The 23,155-nt window shown below is 34.8% G+C and overlaps 1 protein-coding gene across 1 annotated transcript in view; it reads right to left on the reverse strand.

Annotated features, from left to right (window-relative positions):
- Positions 1-456: 456 nt before the first annotated feature.
- Positions 457-23,155, reverse strand: part of crb (cell polarity complex component crumbs) — a 103,443-nt gene continuing 80,744 nt past the window's right edge. The window contains exons 11-17 of the mRNA XM_074177867.1: positions 13,417-14,109; positions 12,018-12,384; positions 10,130-10,572; positions 5,504-6,215; positions 4,643-5,450; positions 3,500-3,777; positions 457-1,581 (exon numbers count right to left, since the gene is read on the reverse strand). Coding sequence (XP_074033968.1) covers positions 1,354-1,581; positions 3,500-3,777; positions 4,643-5,450; positions 5,504-6,215; positions 10,130-10,572; positions 12,018-12,384; positions 13,417-14,109 — 3,529 coding nt within the window. The 3' untranslated portion in view covers positions 457-1,353. The remainder of the gene's footprint in view (positions 1,582-3,499; positions 3,778-4,642; positions 5,451-5,503; positions 6,216-10,129; positions 10,573-12,017; positions 12,385-13,416; positions 14,110-23,155) is intronic.

Raw genomic sequence — 23,155 nt, forward strand, 5'->3', positions numbered from 1 at the left:
CCAACCAATATATATCTCCTATCGAGCAACTTTAAATATTCACAGTATCTCAGATTTGTAATTTTTGATGTATTGCTTTCAAATCTCAAGTCTAAGTTTATACAAGTTATGTATTCTTGTTGATGGTGTTGAGTATGAAGAAACCTTTTCTCAATTATTCAAGTAATATTTTGTTCTTATTTTGCAATTATAATCCTTAGCCTTTAACATTGAATAGAAATGACCTAACAGTGGAACGGAATATTGTTGTTTGTAATATAATTATGCATATATAAGGAATTATACTTGAAATTACTGAGAAACATGTCGCTAGGCTATGTTTGTTTCTGAATAAATATATACACTTTTTTGAGCAATCAACCAATCAAAGTCTTAGCCTCTAATAGTCAACAAGAAACAATGTCACATTCAAATAAACAAACTACATACGAATTTTGATAGAAATAAGAAAATAGATACATTTTCTGTTGGTATTTTCTCTTTAATACATCCTTAATATTATTTATTGGTCGGAGTATAAAATATGAGTAGATAATAAAATATATACATACAATCAATTACTTTGGTTTAGCTCAAATTAAATTACAAAAATTCGAATAGTGTACACCACAATTTAAAAAAATATTTCTATCACATTTCCACTTCATGGACGGTCTTCATAAGATTTGTTCGAAATGTATTGCTTAGTGAAAAAATAAATTACTAACTAGCAACTAAATAATTAATTACATAGTAAAATAGTGAGTATAACAATTCCAGGAAAAAAATCGATTATTAACATAAATATGTAGGTACCACAAATTATACAAAGATTTTGTAAAATCACAATGACTGAAAAATTTGGTAAAATTATTTGAAAATGTCATCAAGAATCAATAAATTATTTTTAGTAAGCAACATCAGAAAGCTATTGATATGACTGACATTTTCCCCATCAATTACTAATAAGATAATTGAAAAAATACTGAACAAATCTGTTTAAAAAATATTTAAATATGACAGGGCTGTCACGTGTTAATATTTCAACATTTGTAACGCTGATCACAATGTGTAGTTAGAATTTGCAAAAAATGGGCTACAAAATCCCCAAAACATATTTGCTATTTCCTGAAGTCATTCTAAGACATGAAAAACTTTTACCCTCAATTTCGAATGAGATTTTGCTCCTGATATTTACATTCTTAATGAAAGCAACTACATGAAAAACTCGCATAAATTGACTCCTGACGACTTCCATTTTAGAATCATAAAATATTTAAATTCAAAATACCTAATGAAAATAGATCAAAAATAATTTGAACAAAAAGTAATTAAGTACAAAAACCATAGAAGAATAAATAAAAATGCTCTAAACTATATCAGCCTTTCCTCGGGTGGTGGTTTGAGAACGTGATCAAGTTCTACACGAGGATTACAAAATTCCTGAGCACTTGGACTGTAGGTGCCCCTTGTTGCTCTCTTACTGCGTGCTACGTTCACTAAAACTGCCATTCCAATAGCAAACCCAATGACAAGGGCCAAAACGATGGGTATTATTATGTACAGAATGTTGATACCTCCTTCAGACTGGCCCAACGCCTCCTGAAAAATATCCATTTCTTATAAATACACTCATTACTTCAATCAAAGAAATATAAAGAATGTTTTTCGTGACCCAATATTCTACGGACGCTAACAGAAAGTCTACAACTGCGTGTTGATAGAAAAAGCGTGAGTGACACGCTGAAAAACCCAGCAGTTCTAATCCTACTGCTAATAGGATAAAGAGGACAAATAAGGCTTCACAAAACATTACATGTTGAGTTTCATAACTTGCCATTCAGTGGATTCAAAAACATGTTGAAGAAATCAATTTTCTTGTATATTGTTCAAGAAGATAGAGATACCTTCACGGTAACCTCATGACTTTGTATATAAAACTCTTAGAGATATTGACCTCATTAATTTTACTTATTGTTTATACAATTTCAATTGATGGTTTAACCAATTAGTCAAATTATATTCAATTTGTATTTCACCTTTCAATGTATTTCTAAGGACTAATAAATTAAAGATAAAAGAGCTGTAAAAAATTATTGTTATATGAAGCCTTCTACACTATTGATGAATATTTCTCTGCAAGTTTCAGTCTGAATGAAATTGAATATCTTCCTTTCTAATTTGTTCTACTTTCATTAATTGTGAATGTATGCTAATTGAGGCTGTTTTTTGTACTTTGAGATGTGAACCTAATACCCAAAGTTTATTTTATTCACTTGTTGTATGGTTATTGTTTTATTTTATTTTTTATATATTCTAACTGATTGATTTTTTCGTCAAAACTTGTTCGATATCATACTGTGTATGATCTATTTGAGAAACAATATATACTTCACTTTACTTTATTAATATTAATCCTGTGGCTGTGGCATGAGTTCTATTGAGTCTTAATTTTGCAAAAATAGGAAATAAGAACAGTTTCACAGTTGGAATGGCACTAGTCTTATAGAAACTGTCACACCAAACTACCTTTCACCAAAAGAGTACCCATATCTAGGACCAAAACTATTCAACAAATTAGATATTTCAATAAAAAATGTATCAAATCTCAACATATTTGAATCAGGGCTGAAAATTTTTCTCATAGAAAAAAAAACTGCTATAATATTTATGAGTAATTTAATTTAGCAGTCTCTGCAATCTAGCAGTCTCTGAGTTTTTACTTATAATTTTTATATGTTTTATGGTATTTCAGTTGCATGACCATTCTATAAAAATATATCTAAATAATTTTATTTTTTTCAAGAAAAAAAATTGATGCGACCAATCCACTGGGCTTTTATGTAGGCAGAATGTGAAAATAAAATAAATAAATATGTCTATTTTTTCAAATTGTGACCAAAAAATCGTCAATGGTTGACAGAGTTATGTCTATGTTATTTTGCACCTGGCAGTGCATTCAATTACTCCATTTCTATTTTCATGTAGTTCATGTTTCGTTGCAAGTAAGGGATGTAACTGAAAGTTATTAGATATAATAATAGTTATAATAATTATACAAATTACCTAATGATAATGATCATATGTGTACTTTCAGGCTCATGAGAAGGGAATTTTATTCCATCCACATTTGATTTTTTTCAATTTCCTGTTGATACTTTCTTTTTGTAATGATTACATTTGTCATGTGAATTTTCAACTGAAGAAAATTGTAGATGTAGGGGATATTCTACACCCCCTTGAGGTCAGGGCAAAAAGGTTACCGTTATATAAAACCGGGGCTGTGAAGCTGTGCTTATTACTTGAAAATAGTCCAATTAGAGCTTTAATGATTGGAATTAATTTGTTTTTCATTCAAAAATTTAGATTTGTAAAAAAGATATTGCAATCAAGTTTGTTGATCAAACCTTATTCAGTTTTAGATGAAAAGTTCATTAAGTAATATGTTAACACAAGAAGATTCAGTAAATATATCCACGAAATATTGTTACTTCACATTTATAATTTGCAATTATCTTACCTGGGGTAGTTCTGCGCAGTTCTTTCCCACATAATTTTCATCGCAGATACAAATATAATCAGACTTATGTCTACACTGGGATTGACAAGTGCCATGAACACAAGGATTTTTTTCACAAGGATCATCTAAATCACACTGATGTCCGCACTTTCCTTTAATGGAGTCGCAAATGCAGCGATATGTTCCTGGCATATTCTCACAAGTACCTGCTCTGCCACATGCCATCCTGTTAGTCTTACATTCATCGATATCTATTTCACATAATAGTCCACTGTAACCTGCAATAAGAATATCACTGTACTCTGAAATCCTGATTACAAAAATATTACATAATGTAAGTTCAAGCAACATATCTGACCATGCAACTTGATACTGGAAGAAAGAAAAGAAAACAAACAATTGTCCCATTAACGGTGCATTGGTTGAAAACTCTCCCCAGTATAGGCGTAATACGCTGAATGATGAATAGCCCAATTTTTTTCAAACAAATCGGACAATAATTTTGTAATAATTCAAAGGGCTTTATTTTATTGAATTTTTTTTTTATAATGTACAGAAGTATCTGTATCTAGATAGCTCCTTTGACTGAGTTTTATTTTTTGTTTCTATACATTTTGATTTTTTTCCCAAGGTTGCGATGTTAGGGCCCTGTCTTCGATGTCCTGATACATTTGGACCACTTCCCACACCATATGGTAAGTTTCATTCTTGGCAGTGAGCCAAGAATGACATCCTTCTGCATTTGTCCATCTAAGATTTCTGCCTTAGTGCGGCTTGCCAGAAATTATTATTATTGTTAGGCTATATGCTCATACAGTAAGAAAGAGCACCATAACACAATAAAGCATGCCTTCCCACAACAGTTACATTTTTTATTAGTTGTCACAAGGAAAAGTCTTATGTTGTGTAATTTGGTATGTATTTATCTATGTGTATTAGTAAAATTTCACTTTCGAATATAGCATACATTTCGACAAATGGAACAATTTGTATTGAATGAAAAGAAATATCTGTCAATCTATATATCACACCATTTATTTTTTTAAAATTAGCTTTATTAAAATGCCATAGGCCTGGCAGCTCTGGGATCTTGGACTATAAACAATGATATCGATAATCATAATATCCATTGTATCTGCTCACCTGTTCCAGTGCAGTTGCAATCATATCTAGAGATACCATCAATGCACACTCCATTATTCTGACAAGGACTACCCCCAGTAGGAGAAACACACTCATTGGTATTAATTTCGCAAAACTCTCCTTCAAATCCCCTTTCGCATTCACAGAATGGTACATTTCCCGTCGTATTACAATAACCATGCTCGCAATGTTGTCTTAAACAGAAAGGTGTATCACACAGTGGTCCCTCCATTCCTTCAGTGCAGAAACAAGTGAAATTATTTTGCGTTATTTCATTATGTCCAGTTTTGCAAGTAGCCCCCTCTCTACACGGTCTATTCTCACATGTTATCAATAAAGGAGCTTCACATTGTTTACCAACAAAGTCTTCTGGGCAGTCACATTTGAAAGTACCTACAAGGTCGTTACATGTACCCCCATGTCTGCACGGATTGCTTAAACATTCATCAATATCAATTTCACAGTACTCCCCCTCGTAACCGGATAAACATTCACATTTGTACTCATCGATCAAGTCTACACAAGTGGCATTGTTTTGACACTGGTTATTTTCACACTCATTTATGTTAATCGAACAATCATCTGCTGTGTAACCAGCTGGGCAATTACACTTGTAAGTCTCAGTACTGTTTATGCAGAATCCTTGGTTAAAACAATCACTAATGTAGCACAGAATGCAACCATGTTCCACTTTGCTTTCAGCATCCAGTTCGAAGATTTCTTTAGCATACGTTTGATTTGGATAAATTTCTTTAGTAGTGAAATAGGGTAAAAGTAAACTACCTATTCGAATTTCTCCTAGACACCCCTAAAAATCACAAAAAATGAAATACCGAATCGATTATAAACTTACTTTATTACCTTGAAATTGTCCGTTTTCTTGTTTTGATCAACCTTATACAACAAGATTTCTTCTGAATATTCGCTGCTGTCTAGAGAATTACCCATTAAAGATTCAGCAGTCGTAGTATCGCTAACAGGTATGTAACCTGTCAGATTGTAGTCAGTGTTTTCAATTATTGTTTGGTAATTGAATGTATTATCACTACCAGCGACATAAATTTGTCCTTCTTTGAAAATATCGGTGAAAGTTATTACATCAAAACCCTCCACCTCGAAATCATTATCTTCATCTATAAGGCGTTCCTTAAATCCACCTCGAAGTTTTTGACCTTGGATAACAAACAACAAAGATATCCACTGACCCTCAAACCGATCCTTGCGGAACCTCTTTGTCACTATCTGGCCAGAAAAATTCCACTCGACTACTACTTCATTATGATAAATGAATATAACAAAGTATTTCTCAATGTATTTTGCAAACAGGACAGTTCCCCAAGAACGTGTACGATAACTCAGTCTTAGGGAGTCAAACACAAATTTGTTTGAAGTTGCGGGGTTCAAGGTTAATTGATATCTAAGAGGATGTTGTAGTCCATTAAAAGTGCTATTAGCTAGGCACTCGTAGCCATCTTCCAAATTTTTGCAAACGGATCCTGCAGGACAACCTTCCAATTCACAGAATTCCAACTCATTACAGTCTTTGCCCTTGAATCCTCTAGGACATATACACCTAAAAATGAGAATAAATTTACTAATTCAGGACCTGATAACTGAGAAACATATTTCGTCAACATAGTTATATATAAGGCTAATAGGTGCTTTATTATATTGCAAGTACATAAGAAAATTATTTGGCCTGACTGCTAATAAGTTCTCAGAATAAACCTTAGGATAGCGTGGCCAGGCTACGTCCCTATACAATCCCAAAATTGCACTGTAATGTTTTAAGATTGAGATTTTGGATTAACAGTTTTCGGTTAAAAACAATATTCGAATGGTTCTTATTGTTGAAGAATGAAGCAGTCTAGGCTATAGGACCAATAAGAGGCAAGGCTCTGTGTTATGTGAAAAAAAGCAACATAATCAGGATCAACTTTATATTCGGGGATCTGTTAGTGAAATGAGACAAGCAATCCTCTACCTAACTCATATGTCCTAATATAATTTTTCTCTTGCTTCTATTTCAAAACTTGTCACGAAAGGATTTGACATAAAGGGAGGTAACAAGTTTCTCATTACCTTACCCCCATTCTTTCTGTTGAAACAGTTAATGAACTGAGAGCAATTCGGTTCTCTGCAAATTTGTGTGAGACAATGGACTCTTTAATTACTTCCCCACATAGCCCATTGATCTCCAAAAGATCTATATGTTCGATTGTTTTTTTTAGGGAAATGACGGAAATACATCAAAAACAGAATTTATTTAATCATGTTACGCATCCAATACATTTATGACAGGTCAAAAGGAGTGCAGATGTACTGAGAACAAAATTAAGATAATAAACAATTATTAATGATCAAAAAACTAATCAATAGAGTTTATTCTATGATTTTCACTATAAGGGTTTTACAAAAACCGCGACACGTGTTTCGCTATACAATAGCTTCTTCAAGCATAACTGAGAGTTACTTCTAAATTACAACCTGATATACTATAACCTAGTACCTATTCGTCTACCTAAGTAATAAATCTATCTGGAAAAATATACCTAAAAAGTCAGGTATCAATACATTTTTCGAAAGTCAACCTGTAAATATACCTAACTATTTTTACCTGTGAATGAACAGATTCTATAATGGCGAATTATTCAATTCAGTTTAATCGTTCATAAGATGATGAGAGTTTTTGGATTTGTTTATTTCCATACTCTCCAACAGGTTAAGTTTCAAACCTTTCTTCTGGAAATGGAGGGGTTTGTATTCATGGTTGAACTCATGTCCCTTTGAGATTAGATGACTGGCATATATGGAATTTATTTTTCCGTTCTGAAAACTATATTTGTGTTCCTTTATGCGGGTTTTGAACGTTCTTCCAGTTTGACCTATATAAAACATCGGACATGACCCAAACGATAATTTATACACTCCTGATTTTTCTGAAACTGAACTTTTATCTTTGTTATTTTTAATGTGCATGCCCAAGTTGTTGTTGGTTTTGAAAGCAGTATTTACACCTTTGCTGTGCAGAAAATCTGAAATATTTGTAGTGGGTTGGCCTAAGTAGGTTAAGGTACTATAACTTTTATCCTCTTCTTTTCGAATTGAGTAAACTTCTTTCAAAGCTTGACTGTATAACTTCTTTGATAATAAAGAATGTATCAGACCACTATCATAATCATTGTTGATGGCTATTTGCTTTATTATATTCAGTTCTTTATTGAAATTCGCTTCTGACAAGAATACATTTATCAGTCTGTGGATCATACTGTTGAAAGCTGCTACCTTATGCTGATATAGGTGAGTGGACGAATTATGAATGATAATATCTGTATGTGCCGGTTTACGATAAATTGAAGAATCATGTTTGTTGTTAACTTTTGCTATTGTCAAATTCAAATAATAATTAGATTCGTCCTGTTCCATCTCCACCATGAATGTGATAGATGAGTGAAGAGAATTTATGAACTTCAAAAAGTTTGTCAACTGTCTGTTCGTTTCCGTGAAACATACCAGAATATCATCCACATATCTATACCAATACAGGAAACTTCTTACCAGTGGGTAACTGGAAGAACGTTCAAAACCCGCATAAAGAAACACAAATATAGTTTTCAGAACGGAAAAATAAATTCCACATATGCCAGTCATCTAATCTCAGAGGGACATGAGTTCAACCATGAATACAAACCCCTCCATTTCCAAGTATCGGCCAGTTCTATTCAATTATTAACGATCATTTGAGATGAAACTCAACTGCTAAGTAGAATAAAATAGTAGGGATGCAGAACATAACACAGCAACATATATATATATATATATATATATATATAAAAAGTATCGTTAATTGACAAGACTTCATCGATAAATTGAAAGATTTACGGTCACAAGATGGTGAGATTTTAGTTTACTTTGATGTAAATCCATCTCACACAAATTTGCCTGAAACAGAATTGCTTTTAGATGCCTTTGGAAGTTTAGAAATCACAAAATGTGAAATGAGATTTATGAACTGCGCTCAGCACTGGGACAAAGTTTCTACTCCAACAGCCAATTAATAATTCTTTTATGTAATAATTAAAAGTAGAAACCAGATAAATATTATATCATAAGAAGTAGTTGTGAAATCTGTTTTCCATTAACCAGCTGTCCCCTACGAACGACAACCCTCAGTAGTAGAAACTTATGCGAGCCAAGGAATAACGAGATACGTGAGATATTTAGAAGGGTTTGGACCATAGACAGTGAAAATCGATGGTCCGGCCTCGCGGCTCGAACCACCGATTCACCTGCTTGTCGATTGAAAGAGTGGAACAAACCACTCACGCCAACCCAACCGGCTTCTGTCCCAACCACTATTATTATGAATTAGGAATTAAAACAATAACAAACTAACACAATGAGTAACACTGTAAACTCATCTAATGACACTAATTCAATGATCCTCATTAATAATAATAATAATAATAATAATAATAATAATAATAATAGATATAAGCGTTTTCATGAGATTTGTGTAAGAAATTGAGGAAAGAAGGGACGATAGCTTGTAGATGTTGGTTGGAGAAGGGAGAAAAGTTTACTTTCAACAAGGCCCCATAAAACTTTTTGCACCAGTCCCCACTTGTCACTTTTGATTGTCTTTGTCACAATGTTTGCTATTTGTTTCCCAAGTTTTCTTTGTTATTGCATTTGCATACTTCAACAAAAGAAATTAATTATATTATGGAAGTAATGACCAAAATGTTAATGCTCAAAATCTTCACAAAAAATTCTGGGAATTGTATTCTTCACCAGCTTGGCAACACTGGGTTAAGCTCTGTCATTCTTTTTTATCATTGTACTTTTTGCATTGTTGTGTTAGAAAGTGTCATGATTCTGAGGATGTTTTATCTCTGACTTATTAAATATTGAATAAAATTGAAGTCAATTAATTTTGATATTTCTATGAAGAGATTCATTAGAAACATAATAGTTTACAATTACCGTATGATGCCAAATTTTAAGTTTGTACTGCTGTATCTATTCCAAGAAAGGCGTGTTTATAAGAATGCCATATGAGTATAATAAAAGAATGACTAAGATAGAAGCAACATGGTGTGATCCCAATTTTGGATAGTCAATCAATCATGAAGTGCTTTGATGTGATTCAAATTTAAAGAAATTAGGTTGAATTTTCAAATTTTATCTGAATATTGTATATAATGTGGAATAAAAGTTATAAGCACGTTCTTCTTTAAATTAAAATAAATTTAACATCCTAAGTAATTATAAGGAAAAGTTACGAATATTCAATTTCTGAATGTTTGGAAATATAAGACAGACTATGCTCACTATCATTACGTCTGAATATTTTGGTACTAGTATTTTTGTTATTTATACTTAATTTAATTTATTTATCTTCTCTAGGTTTCACATCTATCAATACATTTTAGACCATTTGATTCTGAATCTAGTTGAATTATTGTCAACCACAGTTAAACTTACCTGTAGTCGTTGAAAGTGTTTTCACATATCCCATTATGGTTGCAGGGGTTAACTCTGCAAGAGTCATCAGAATGCACACCTTGAAGAACAGAAGCCTTATCGAAAGAAACATTCCCAAACGCATTCGGTATTCCTAAATCATCAGCTTCTAGAGGATAAAATTCCACAATCATAGTCAAAGAAGTCGTGCTTATTTGAACATCTTGAATGATTCCTTTAAAATGTATGTTGCTAACGGCAGAGGTAAGCGATGCTGGAGCTGTTGGAGTTGAGTCAATTTTGGGATTGGACAAGTTTTCATTAGTTTGCCTCACAGATCTTGATTGAGGTTGACCACCCAAGTACAAAACTTGAGCATCTAGAGGGCCTGCTGCTGATATTGTTTTTCGGAAATATTCCGTGCCATTTAGTTTAACCTGTACCAATGTAACATTACGGGTTACCTGCAATGAAAAATAACATTTTATAATAAGTGAAAGCAGAAAACATCAATTTGCTGAAGACAGTAGAACCCCGTTTATCCGAGTCGCGTTTAACCGAGCTCCGGATTAACCGATGTTATGTACTGGGTGAGTCAAGCTTGGGATTCTGTGCGCGCTTCCACTATTCAACTATTGACTCTGCGACACACTTATGACAGTGAAGAAGATATTCCAGTGAATGGCTTGGTTTCTAAATTGAAAAGCCGTGAAAGTCCTGGTTCTGTCAATGAGACAGAGAAAATCAAGGAAATAGAAAAATTTTTGTTTGAAGTAATGCCAGCATTAGATATAACGGATGTCTTGTAGGAAACCGGAGAAGTCAATGACGATGACGAAGTGGTAGATGAAGAGCCTGCCACTAAAATATCCCATCAAGAAGGTTTTGCTGCTTTAGAAAAGGCTTTAATTCATATTGAGCAGCAACTAGAGGCAACACCTGCTGATCTACTCCTTCTTAATAGATGGCAAAATATTGCAGCGAGAAAAAGAGGATGCAATATGAAACAGAAGTGAATATAGTTATTTTACTGTTTTGTAATGTACTTATCTACATTCCACATATCTAAGAACATAATTGATGTTTTATTGGGCGAATAATAAATAAATCCTGATTATTCAAGTTTTCATTTATCCGAGATGGGTCCCCATTTACCTCAGATAACCGGGGTTCTACTGTACTTTGAAAATCCATTTTGAATTAGAGATCAAACACTACATACTTGGAATGAACACTGCTAGAATGCTATCATAAGAGGGGTAACAACATCTTTACATAATGATCAAGTGACAGACTGATATTCTTAGATGTTTCATTAAGGTGAATGTTTCAAAGAATTTGGTTAAATAAATACATCTTATTTTAATTGAAAGACTTGTATTTTCAAATGGAAATCGTCTACATAATCTTTGAAAATAATATATTCAGACATATATAAAATACAAATAGTCCTTCCTACTTTTTTTCATAAAAACTGGGAGTACCATAAAATTGAGTCTTACCCAAACAGCAGGAATATTGAAGATACCAAGCCACCAAAATACAACTTATGAAAAAATGTTCTATACATACATTGTGGCAAGTCCTATGTGGGAGAAACCAAAATTTTATTGAAAATCAATTCTATTAGCAAAAAGGTAAAAGAAAACAAATGTTCCTTATATAAATGAATCATAGCATTTTATCATTATAAATAACTAACATATATTATTATTCAAAATACAATATGCCTAGTTTTCATCTGTAATATAGCTAATCTATTGTTTTGAAAATTTTGAAGTCATTCAAGTACAAACATTCAATTTGATATATCAATTATACTTCTTTGAGTGCAATGAAAAAAAAGTTTCTACTATATGACCAATCAATTGAAATAAATATTGATTTGAGAAAAATATAATGTACTTACCGCAATCAAGTGATTGTACCCATTATCAAGTTTTACCCCTCCAACAGTATAACCTTCTAATGATCCATTCAATTGAATCCTGACCAAAAGTTCGCCGCCTTCAAGTTGTGCAGCTATGAAAGTTTCTTCAATGGGACTCTGCAAGAATCCAGAACCAAGATAGAAAATCTGCCCTCTCGACTGTCTAGTTCTGATGAACATACTTATATCTACGATAGCTCTGACAGCTTTTGCAGCATTATCAAAGACGTCAACAGTTACGAGAGAATCGGTGATGTTTTCATGGCAGAAAGTAGCTGCTGTGTAGTTGTACTGGCAAGTATGGCCTAAATAGGGACGCTCACAGGTGCAACTGAAGTTGATCCACCTGTACCAAGTAAAGGTATTGATTCAGTACTTCATATTGGCAAATGTTAGAGGTTCAGACTTCCATTGTATGAAAAAGTGTTGATCTATTAATAAAATACTAACAACAAAATATTCGGAGGAGTTAATAAAAAATGTACGGAAAACAAATTAAAAAAAGGAGATACATTTTGCTTGTAAGTATCATCAATTGTCTTCAGGAGATAACTGGTCTTGTCTTCTGATTGAAATACATTGAGGATAACTTCATAATATGAAACCATAGGGACATGGAACTGAACGATTTCTAGTAGAACCTTAACAGCATTAGATTTTTCATAACATTCTGAGAAGATTAAAAAACCCAAAATGAACTTTTGCTTCTAGACTTGATGGTGAAGAGGAATGGCTACAAGTGAAAACTTCTGCCAACTCACTGAGGGTAGTATCTGATTTACCAGAGAAGAATTGTAACGACCTTCATTGGTTGTACATTCAGTCTGTGCAACATGAAGGAAAGTCCCAACCAGGAACTGGGCAACATCTGAAAGGATTTTGAACAGAATGATGATTCTGAAAATCTGATAGAATAGAAATAGAAACGATTACAACTAGTGCTGGTTCTTTCTTATACCAAAGGACTGTCGGAGAGAATATTCAGGAATAGAGGAAGAAGTTTGGACCCACTAACATATCGAGTGGTCCAAAGTTAAAATCATCCACAGAAAGAAACACTGGTTCAAAGTGAAGTGTTTAAACTTAAATTGACAAATTGATTTTAAATGGGTGAGTGGGTGATTCTTTTTTATAAATAAATGAAATGAAGAATTAGACCAAAGTAATCCTCATAATTTCTAGAATTTCCAACCGAAGGAACTGTACATGCAAATCATTTTTATGACCCGTATGATGTGAATGAATAGCAGATGTAATATATATTTCTAGATTTGTCTTGACAAATTTAAGACACTCGCAAAAATATATTGTGACCCACTTCAGTTAATTTATCTTCAATATGCTTATACTTTATTATGATATGCACAAATCAACTCACCTATCCGTACAGTGCCCTCTTGAGTGGCAACGATTAGGTTCACATTGGGGTTCCCTCACGCAACCAAGGTCTACATTCTGGAAGTTCAACCAAGAGACATTATTTATGTGCGGAAAGACCCATTCACCATTGATCAACACGTCTTCCGTACACCCAACAAAGAAAGATTTTTCATGAATCAATTTTTTGAGATTGTTGGGTATACCACCAATGTATGTCACGGGAAAACTTGTAGAAGATACGTTATTATTTTCATTGTAACTGATTGGATAAATGGTTTGTTCCTCGTTAGCAGAAAGAACCAAATGAGAAGAGTTTATTGCCACAAAAACTTTCTGCCAGTTGCTATCGTTCAAGTTGGAGCCTATGAATACGCCTTCCCACTTATTTAACAGGCTCGAGTGTAGATTGAGTCGTCCCTTAGATAGTTCCAGAATATAATAAGTTAGTCCTTTGCCCAGTGCCAAGAGACCATCACCGAGTGTCGTTTTGAATCTAAACTGTATGTCGTAGCCTTCTTCTCTTGTTGTATTCACAGTAACTGAGGACGATCCAATGAATGACATCGTAGTTATGTTTTCACAGGTATCTCCATAAAAACCATTCTGACATGAACAGTTGAACTTATGTTCAGTTTCGTTTATTAAGTACGGGCGGCATTTTCCATCATTCAAGCAGGGATTTCCAAAACACCTAAAACAGAAACAGGTATCACAAATGCTCCTTCTACGTACAATATAATAATTTATTCATCCTATAAGATCACATGTAATACAGGACAAGTCAATAAAAGCATTAAAAAGTCTTACATTTACAAATATTATCAGTCATAAAAACATACAAACTTAAAATTCCATATGATAATCTATTAAATGTGTAGTAACTAAATTAAAGCTAAATTGATACTAAATTCTTTTGTTGTATAAGGACACAGAGCGACTAGAACATTTTTTAGTTTTCGCTTTAAAATATGTGTTGGCAAACTCTTCAACTTCTGTGGAAGTGAATATATGTGTAGTTTTAATTATGTTGATATTCAAAAGTTCCGTGAATGTTTTGAGAACTGTGGTTGGAGAACCGTTTTTCAGTTCAATAATTGTAAGTGTGTTTTGAATATATTAACTGATTAGATTCACCTATCAACCGTTTCCTGATAAAAAATACAGAAAGAACAAAGTCTGTTTTGTATTTGATAAATGGACTGTAAAAAAAATAGGAGTTCGCTATCTCAAAGAGTGTTTGACCGGTTTTATAAAGTTGCCTTTCAATGGCCAGAGAATAATGATGAGAATTTATTACACGAGACTGTGTTTTCCTACCTTGGAATCGTTCTGCATCAAGATCCAACGTTGATTGAATTCCTTTTCTTAGAGAGAAACTGGGCATAAACACAAGTGTTTATATGAATAACTATTATTATCGAAGTCTTGCACTTGTAGAGCGAAATTATTATTATCGAGGTAGATCACTTATCGAGCCGTTGACAACCGATTCAAAAAGGTATCTGTTCACTTCTCTGCGAGCCAGCCTTCTCCGAACATGGAACGCACAGTCGTTCTCGCGATAATGAGAAAAAAAAATATGGGAAAAAATAATCAGACAAACACAATATCTCTTAATTATATGAACACAAAAAAAATGGAGGTGAAGACGGAACATAACCGCCCACCTAAAATGCAGAAGCATTTTACTATAACGATTCGGATAGTGGCAAAGGACAAATCTTCACCACTGATCGCTTAAACACTCCTTGAGGGGTTTTTACAGTTACCACCCGTACTACACCGTCAGTACCTGGCTGAATATCTAAGACACGGCCGAGCTGCCAGCGGGAAGGTGGTAGCGAATCGTGCTTTATCAAGACCAGGGTGCCAATTTTAATATTGACAGTTGGATCTGTCCACTTGCCTCGCTGGTATAGTGTATGGAGATATTCTTTACTCCATCGAGACCAGAAGTCTTGGTGCAAGCGCTGAATTAACTGCCAGCGAGACAAATGGCTAAGCTTCAAATTTGAGAGGTCGTCATCAGGAGGAGAATTCAATGGCTCCAATGTCAGAAAGTGACCTGGAGTGAGGACCGAAATGTCATTGGGGTCTGTACTTGTTGGACAGATTGGTCTCGAATTCAAAAGCGATTCAATTTGTATGAGAAGCGTGTTAAATTCCTCATACGTGAGAATTTGCTCTCCAACAACTCTTGATATATGTGATTTTACCGATTTTATTCCCGCCTCCCATAAACCGCCAAAGTGGGGACTGGAGGGTGGAATAAAGTGCCATTCAATATCCTCCCGATGAGCTACCCCCTTTAAAGTTTTGAGTATACGGGATGCTCCAACAAAATTAGTTCCGTTGTCACTGTATATTTTTGAGACTCTACCGCGTCGAGAAATGAATCGTCTTAGAGCTGCCAAAAATGTTTCAGAAGACAGGTCGGTTACTAATTCCAAATGTAGTGCTTTGGTGGCAAAGCACACAAAAAGACAAATGTAAGCTTTCTGTGTTTTTGAACCTCGGTATCTACCAATAGATATAGCATAAGGTCCACCAAAATCGACACCCACGCAAGAGAAGGGTTTAACCTGAGAAACAGGCAGTGAAGGGAGATTGCCCATCGGAGAACTGAACGAAATTGGATTTTGTCTCCAGCAACTGAGACACTTTGAAAGTATTTTGCGAATGGACCTCTTAGCAGAGATAATCCAATATTTCTGAAGTAGAAGAAAGTGAGTCATCTGAAAACCAGGATGAAGATATTGGCGATGGGTACTTTCGATAATCAAATCAGTGAGTCTATGATGACAGGGGAGTAATATCGGATGACGCTTATCATATGAAAGTTGTGAGTGAGTGAGCCTACCGCCAACTCTCAGAATCCCATTGATATCGAGAAAGGGATTTAATTTGCGAAAAGATTTTGGTAATAATTTTCCACTCAGAAGTGAGGATATTTCTGAATGGAATACTTGACTCTGGACATATTTAATCAGTGACAATGAGGCTTGGTGAGTCTCCATGTGAGTGAGGTAAGAGAAATTCCGCTGGGAATGAGGGACACGGCAGTTTTCAATGAAACGATGAATATAGCCAAGAATCCTTCGTATTTTAGGAAAGGAAGAAGAATTTTGCAACAATGTGTCGAAAAAGTCGTTATTATCGTCCTTTTGGGTGAACAGAGCCACATTTCTTTCTTCTGTGAGACAGTCAGCCTTTAATTCAGAGGGGATTGACAAAGAAGGCCACAATGAAGGATGTTCGAGAAGCCAGGAAGGCCCCGCCCACCATAGGGAATGCTCTACAATCTGGGCTGGAAACAGTCCACGAGAGGAACAGTCAGCAGGGTTTTGCTCGGATGGTACATAATACCATATCTCGGGAGGTAATTTCTCGTGGATTCGACTGACTCGATTGCTCACGAAAGTTTTCCACCTGTGGGGGGAAGAGCGAATCCAACAGAGGGTTGTTAAGGAATCAGACCAAGCGAGAATTTTTTCAATGTGAAAATGCCTTTCAAAAATGGGCAAGACGAAGGAAAAAAGATCAGATAAAAGGGTAGCGGCACATAGCTCGAGTTTCGGAATGGATAGAGTTTTCAAAGGAGAAACTTTCGATTTGGCACAAATTAGCTGTACTCTAATACAATCGAAAGCGACAGATCTACAATATATAACAGCAGCGTAACCATGTTCACTGGCATCACTAAAACCGTGCAGGGTACATGACGTCATTGATGACAGAGACAAATGTCTTGGAATATTTATTTTTGAGAGAATTGGGAGTTCCTTTTTAAATCGACACCAGAGGTCTATGATATCGGGGGGTGGAGATTCGTCCCAACTCAGTCCAAGGGTCCACAGGCGTTGAATGAGTTTTTTAGCTGATAGAGTGAGGGGGCTCAGAAACCCAAGGGGATCAAAAATCCGTGCGAGTTCAGAAAGGATATTTCTTTTAGAGCATGGAACATTTTGGGAAAAAATACTGAAAGAAAAACAGTCAGCAGAGGAGTTCCATTGCAAGCCTAAGACTTTGACAGTTGAGCTATTATCGAGATCAAGAGAAGTGGAAATTACGGGATCTCCAGTAGAGAGAAGAGATGGATGATTACTACTCCATTTATGGAGTTCGAATCCTCCTTGTTTAAGTAGATTAATGAGTTGGTATTTCAGAGTTTGGGCTTGTTGTAAAGACTCACAACTTGTGACGATATCATCAACGTAGGATGAGTTTATTATCGCCTCAGTGGCCAAGGGAAAATTTGAGCCTTCGTCATGAATTAGTTGATGGAGAGTTCTGATAGCTAAGAATGGAGCAGAGCTCACTCCATAAGTTATGGTATTCAGAAGATACTCCTGGACAGGTTGGTCCGACGAGAATCTCCAGAGGATTTTTTGATATTTTCTATGATTTTCTGAGAGCAGAGTTTGACGAAACATCTGACGGATATCTACCATAAAAGATATTGGGTGCATTCTGAAGTTCAACAGAAGAGTAACTAAGTCACTTTGAAGTTTTGGTCCTGTCAACAATGTATCATTCAGAGAAATGCCATCTGGTGTTTTCGCAGATGCATCAAATACCACTCTGAGTTTGGTACTTGTGCTTTCTGGTCGAATTACACAATGATGTGGTATAAAGTAGCTATCGGAGTTATCTGAAGGGGTCGTATCAAGACTCATGTGATTTTGAGAGAGATAATCCTGCATGAAGTTGCGATATTCCTCATGCAAGGAGGGATTCTGATATAATCTACGTTCAAGGGAGAGAAATCTCCGCAAAGCAACTTCGCGAGAGCCAGAAAATAACGGCTCAGAAGTTTTAAACGGAAGCGATACCACATATCTGCCAGAGGGGGTTCTAGAAACGGTTTTGATAAAAAGATTCTCACAAAGAGTGTCTTCTGGTGTTGAAGTAAGAATTCTAGGAACCTCTTCAATTTCCCAGAAGCGCCTGAGAGAGAAGTCGAGAGGAGAATCACAACTACAATGTAGGGAGGTTCTTGAATGAGAGTCAGGAGATGATAGTGTTCCCATTAGAATCCATCCGAAAATTGTATGAAGTGCACTGGGTTGCTTATCATTACCACGAATATGGCCATTTTCGAAAATAAGAGAGCACATATCAGCACCTAGAAGAAGATCAACTTCACTGGATATATGGAATTGAGGATCGGCAAGCCTCAAGTTTGATATGTGTGACCATGACTTGATATCAATTGTATAACTAGGCATATTATTACAAACTTTGGGCATTATAACGGCTTTCAGTTTGAGAGTAGGTTTGGAACTGTTACGAGGGCGAATTTGAAGGGGACAGCTTTGGATGCAGAGACATTCATATCGTTTATGCCGAGGACAGAGAGGGAAACATTTTGTTTCTGGTTATGTAATCCCAGACGATTAAAACATTTTTGACTTATTATATTTATTTGCGATCCTGTATCAAGCAAGGCACGCATTTTTTGATATGAACCTCTAGAATCCAGAACCTCAATTTGCACAGTCGACAAAAGTACTGTTGTATTTGGGATTTGAGACGAGAGTGAATGAGGAGGTGTATGATTTATTTCAACAGCATGAGTGAGAAATGAAGTTGAAGGTTGGATACTTATGGGCGATTGAGAAGAAATATTTGTTCGAGTGTTTACTAAATTAGATGCAGTTACATCAATGGGATTTTGAGTTTGGGAGTTTTCTGTCGAACGGAATGGACTTGCTATATTTTCGGCTTGATAAGGTCGATTTTTGGAGAAGGAAGATTCACCAAAATGCAACAATGTGTGATGCAATTGTCCACAGTTCAAACATTGGGACTTCGAGGAACATTCTCTGATTGCATGCTCCGAACCTAGACAATTGACACACCATTTGCGCGTTTTTACTAGCTTGAACCTATCACGAGTAGGCATCGACAAAAACTGAGGGCACTTATATATCCGATGGTCAGCATTACACACAGGACAAGATGTATTTCTGACTTGAACGTGGAAAGACCTTCGAGGAGAATGGGTTGGAAAATGATGAGAGGGTCGGGTTTTCATTTCAAATTTCTGAGATACCACCTTTTTCTGTTGGCATTCAGCAGCTCTATCTAAAGCATCACATTGATTTGATACAAAGTCATAAAGCTTATCGAAGGTTGGGATGTCATTAGATCCATGATATAATTCGAATCGAGAAGCGGTGTCTGAATCCAATCGTCTCATAAGCATATTGAATAGAATAAAACTCCATTGATCTGTAGGAAAACCGAGATTTTTTAATGCTGCGATATTTTCTGTGAAAGTATCTAGAAGTATTCGGAGATTATTTGAGGTTTTATTGTTTTCTGGAATTTTCAAAGCATTTTCTAATTCGTTATAATGAGCATTAGCTAATACCCTTTGATTCTCATACTTTTTGAGGAGAGTGTTATATGCAACAATATAATTTGCATCAGTTGCGGGAATAGCTTTAACGGTAATTAATGGTGAACCAGAAAGAGATGTTGTCAAATAATTTAATTTTTCTATATTCGTTAAATTGGAATTTTCATGCACTACACTATTAAACTATAAAAGTTTTCCACATCCTAGGATTTCCGTCAAATTTGACAAGATCTATTTTTGGCAACTTGACATTACTCTTAGCTGGAGTATGAGAATTTACAGTGTTACCTGATTCAAATAACTGGGAATAAATTGATTTAACTGTATAATAGTTCTGATAAAAACTCTTTGACAACTTTTTCATTTCTTCGTTGTCATAAGTTTCAGCCGAAATGAGAAGTGGAACAAGGGTTGAATTATATTTTTCAAATTCTTCATAGATACTCCCACAATGAGAATACCGAGCTTTGAATTGGTTGTGTAAATCTGAATTAGTTTGAGCCATTTTGGCTATTACAACTAAATCACCCATGCGATCTATGGACATTTGTTGTAAAGCTTGAAACTGTTTTATTTTGTTTGCATTCGACATTTCAACAATCAATTGAATACATTTTTCTAAAATACCAAAACGATATTCGATGAAGTACGAATAGTATTGTATTCTGATAATACCCCGTATATGAAAATATCAGTCATCAACCGGAACTAATTGATGAGAAAAAAAAAAAATTTTTATCAGAGCATTCGACCACTCACGAATAAATATTTTGTGCCGGTCACTGTAATTGAAATAAGAGATATTCACTATAAAACTCCCGAGTGGAGTATATAGAATACGTTCAACAAAATTGAAAATGTTTGTTGAAGAGAATCTGCGAATTATATTCTTGGAGAGAAAATATTCGAATGGGTTCAAAAGCAAATCGTTGGAGTACGAAACGATTCTATACGACCGGCAGCTGAACAGATAAAAACAACTCTGTTTTTCTATCTTTAAACGAGACGATAGTCAATAAAAAAAAATTCAAAACCTCCAGTTGGATATAATTTGATTATCGAAAATGAGAATCTGAAAATGGATGTGTTTGTCTGAGTATATGAGAAAAACTATATAAAAGCAGTCAAAAACTCCTTTCACAACGAAACGAAAGTATCCGGTTCGTAATGGACCATGTTTTGTATTTGATAAATGGACTGTAAAAAAAATAGGAGTTCGCTATCTCAAAGAGTGTTTGACCGGTTTTATAAAGTTGCCTTTCAATGGCCAGAGAATAATGATGAGAATGTATTACACGAGACTGTGTTTTCCTACCTTGGAATCGTTCTGCATCCAGATCCAACGTTGATTGAATTCCTTTTCTTAGAGAGAAACTGGGCATAAACACAAGTGTTTATATGAATAACTATTATCATCGAAGTCTTGCACTTGTAGAGCGAAATTATTATTATCGAGGTAGATCACTTATCGAGCCGTTGACAACCGATTCAAAAATGTATCTGTTCACTTCTCTGCGAGCCAGCCTTCTCCGAACATGGAACGCACAGTCGTTCTCGCGATAATGAGAAAAAAAAAATATGGGAAAAAATAATCAGACAAACACAATATCTCTTAATTATATGAACACAAAAAAAAATGGAGGTGAAGACGGAACAAAGTCAGTAGAACAACCAATATTCCGTTGTGATTCCAGAGTTGTGAGAAGCTGAAAATCACGTTTTGTTATATGCAGATTTGAGTAGCCAGTATCCACAATTTAAGGAAGCCTCACCAATGTGAACAAGAAATATATTTATATCTATGCTCTTTGTAGCATGAAAGAAAGAAAATGATCAGCTAATCATAAACGCCTTTAATAAAAACGTGTTGAGAAATATAATTGATATTTTCCAATCAGACCATAACCAGATGGGATAAATCAGATTCCATCAGTTTATGGGCCCAGAAGAGTTCTGAATAATTAATTTTACCGACAAAGACAGACTTTATTGCAGTAGCGGTAAATTCCAGTTCAAATTTTCAAATTGAAAAACTGAAAGGTGGTGAAAACTTCTCTACATTGAAATACATACCTGGAACACGAAGATATGCGGGAATGTGTTCTCGGTACCGACGAGGATTCTAAAAAAGCCACGAAAGCAAGAGCAAAAATTACACTACATATCGTGTTCATGAAACCAAAACTGCAAAAGAAGCTTGAGAGGAATTGAAAACTGCTTTTGAAGACTACGGTTGTGATTAGAAGAGTAGGAGTTCTGTTATCATTAATCACAACTCAACTTCAAAATGCATCCTATGTTGATCAATATGATAATATTATCATTTCTACCGCTCACTAGTTGAATTCTATGGGTTTCAAAGTTAATGAAGAGTGGATAGGAACTGTCTTACTCGCTGGACTCCCAGATGAATACAAACCAATTATTATGCGAATTCAGATTTCCAGCCCGAGCATAACAGGGGATTTCATAAAATACAAACTTTTACAAGATGTAAAATCTACCGATGTTGTTGAAGGATCTCATCATGATGAAGCGTTCCTTAGTAAAGGTAAGCAGTTTGGAAAGCAATATTCCAATCAGATATTCAAGTCAAAATGCCCGAGGTGCCTCAAATGTAATGATTATTGTGATAAAGACAGCAGTGCCAAACCAAATTCTAAGTAGCATATATGAAAATAATTGAATTTCCAATGTTAGGAAATTAATGTAGATCAAGAAAAATGGTACATTGACTCAAGAACCCAGTTTGAAGTCATTCGGAAATTGTTATTGCTAATGAAGAACGGATACCTATACTGAAAACTGGAAGAATAACATTGAATATTCAAGCTAATGGTGAAAAGGGTACAGTGATTGTGAAAGACGTTCAAGTTGTTCCAAATCTTGTTGAGAATTAGTCAAATCACTAAAAATGAAAATGAAGTGCATTTCAATTCAAAAAGTTGTAAAAATTTTGATTGCAACCGGAACTATGAAAAATAAAATTCATAAAGTCAATTGTGAACAGATGCCTGATACGCTTCTTGTACCTTCACAAACTATAATAGACGTGGCATAAACGAATAAGACATGGTTGTGGAGATGGTGACGATTTCAAAAACACAAATCAAGAACCGTGCATTTCTTGTTTGAAAAGCAAACAATATAGATTACTTAGGAAACCGATCATCAGAAATATTGGAACTTCTGTACACTGACTTGTGTTGTGTTGTGACTTGGAAGTCAAGATATTTCTTGACTTCAAACGTTATGCAGAGAACGACAATGAAAAAAAAAAAGTGATCCATTCAGACAATGGGACTGTGTACAGAAATCGATCTTTTGCAAACTTACTCATGTCTGGTATAAAACATCAGACATTTATACATCA

Source organism: Leptinotarsa decemlineata, unplaced genomic scaffold, assembly GCF_025532065.1.
Source record: "Leptinotarsa decemlineata unplaced genomic scaffold, Ldec_3_MD MMD2_tig00003308_RagTag_RagTag, whole genome shotgun sequence".
NCBI lineage: Eukaryota > Metazoa > Arthropoda > Insecta > Coleoptera > Chrysomelidae > Leptinotarsa > Leptinotarsa decemlineata.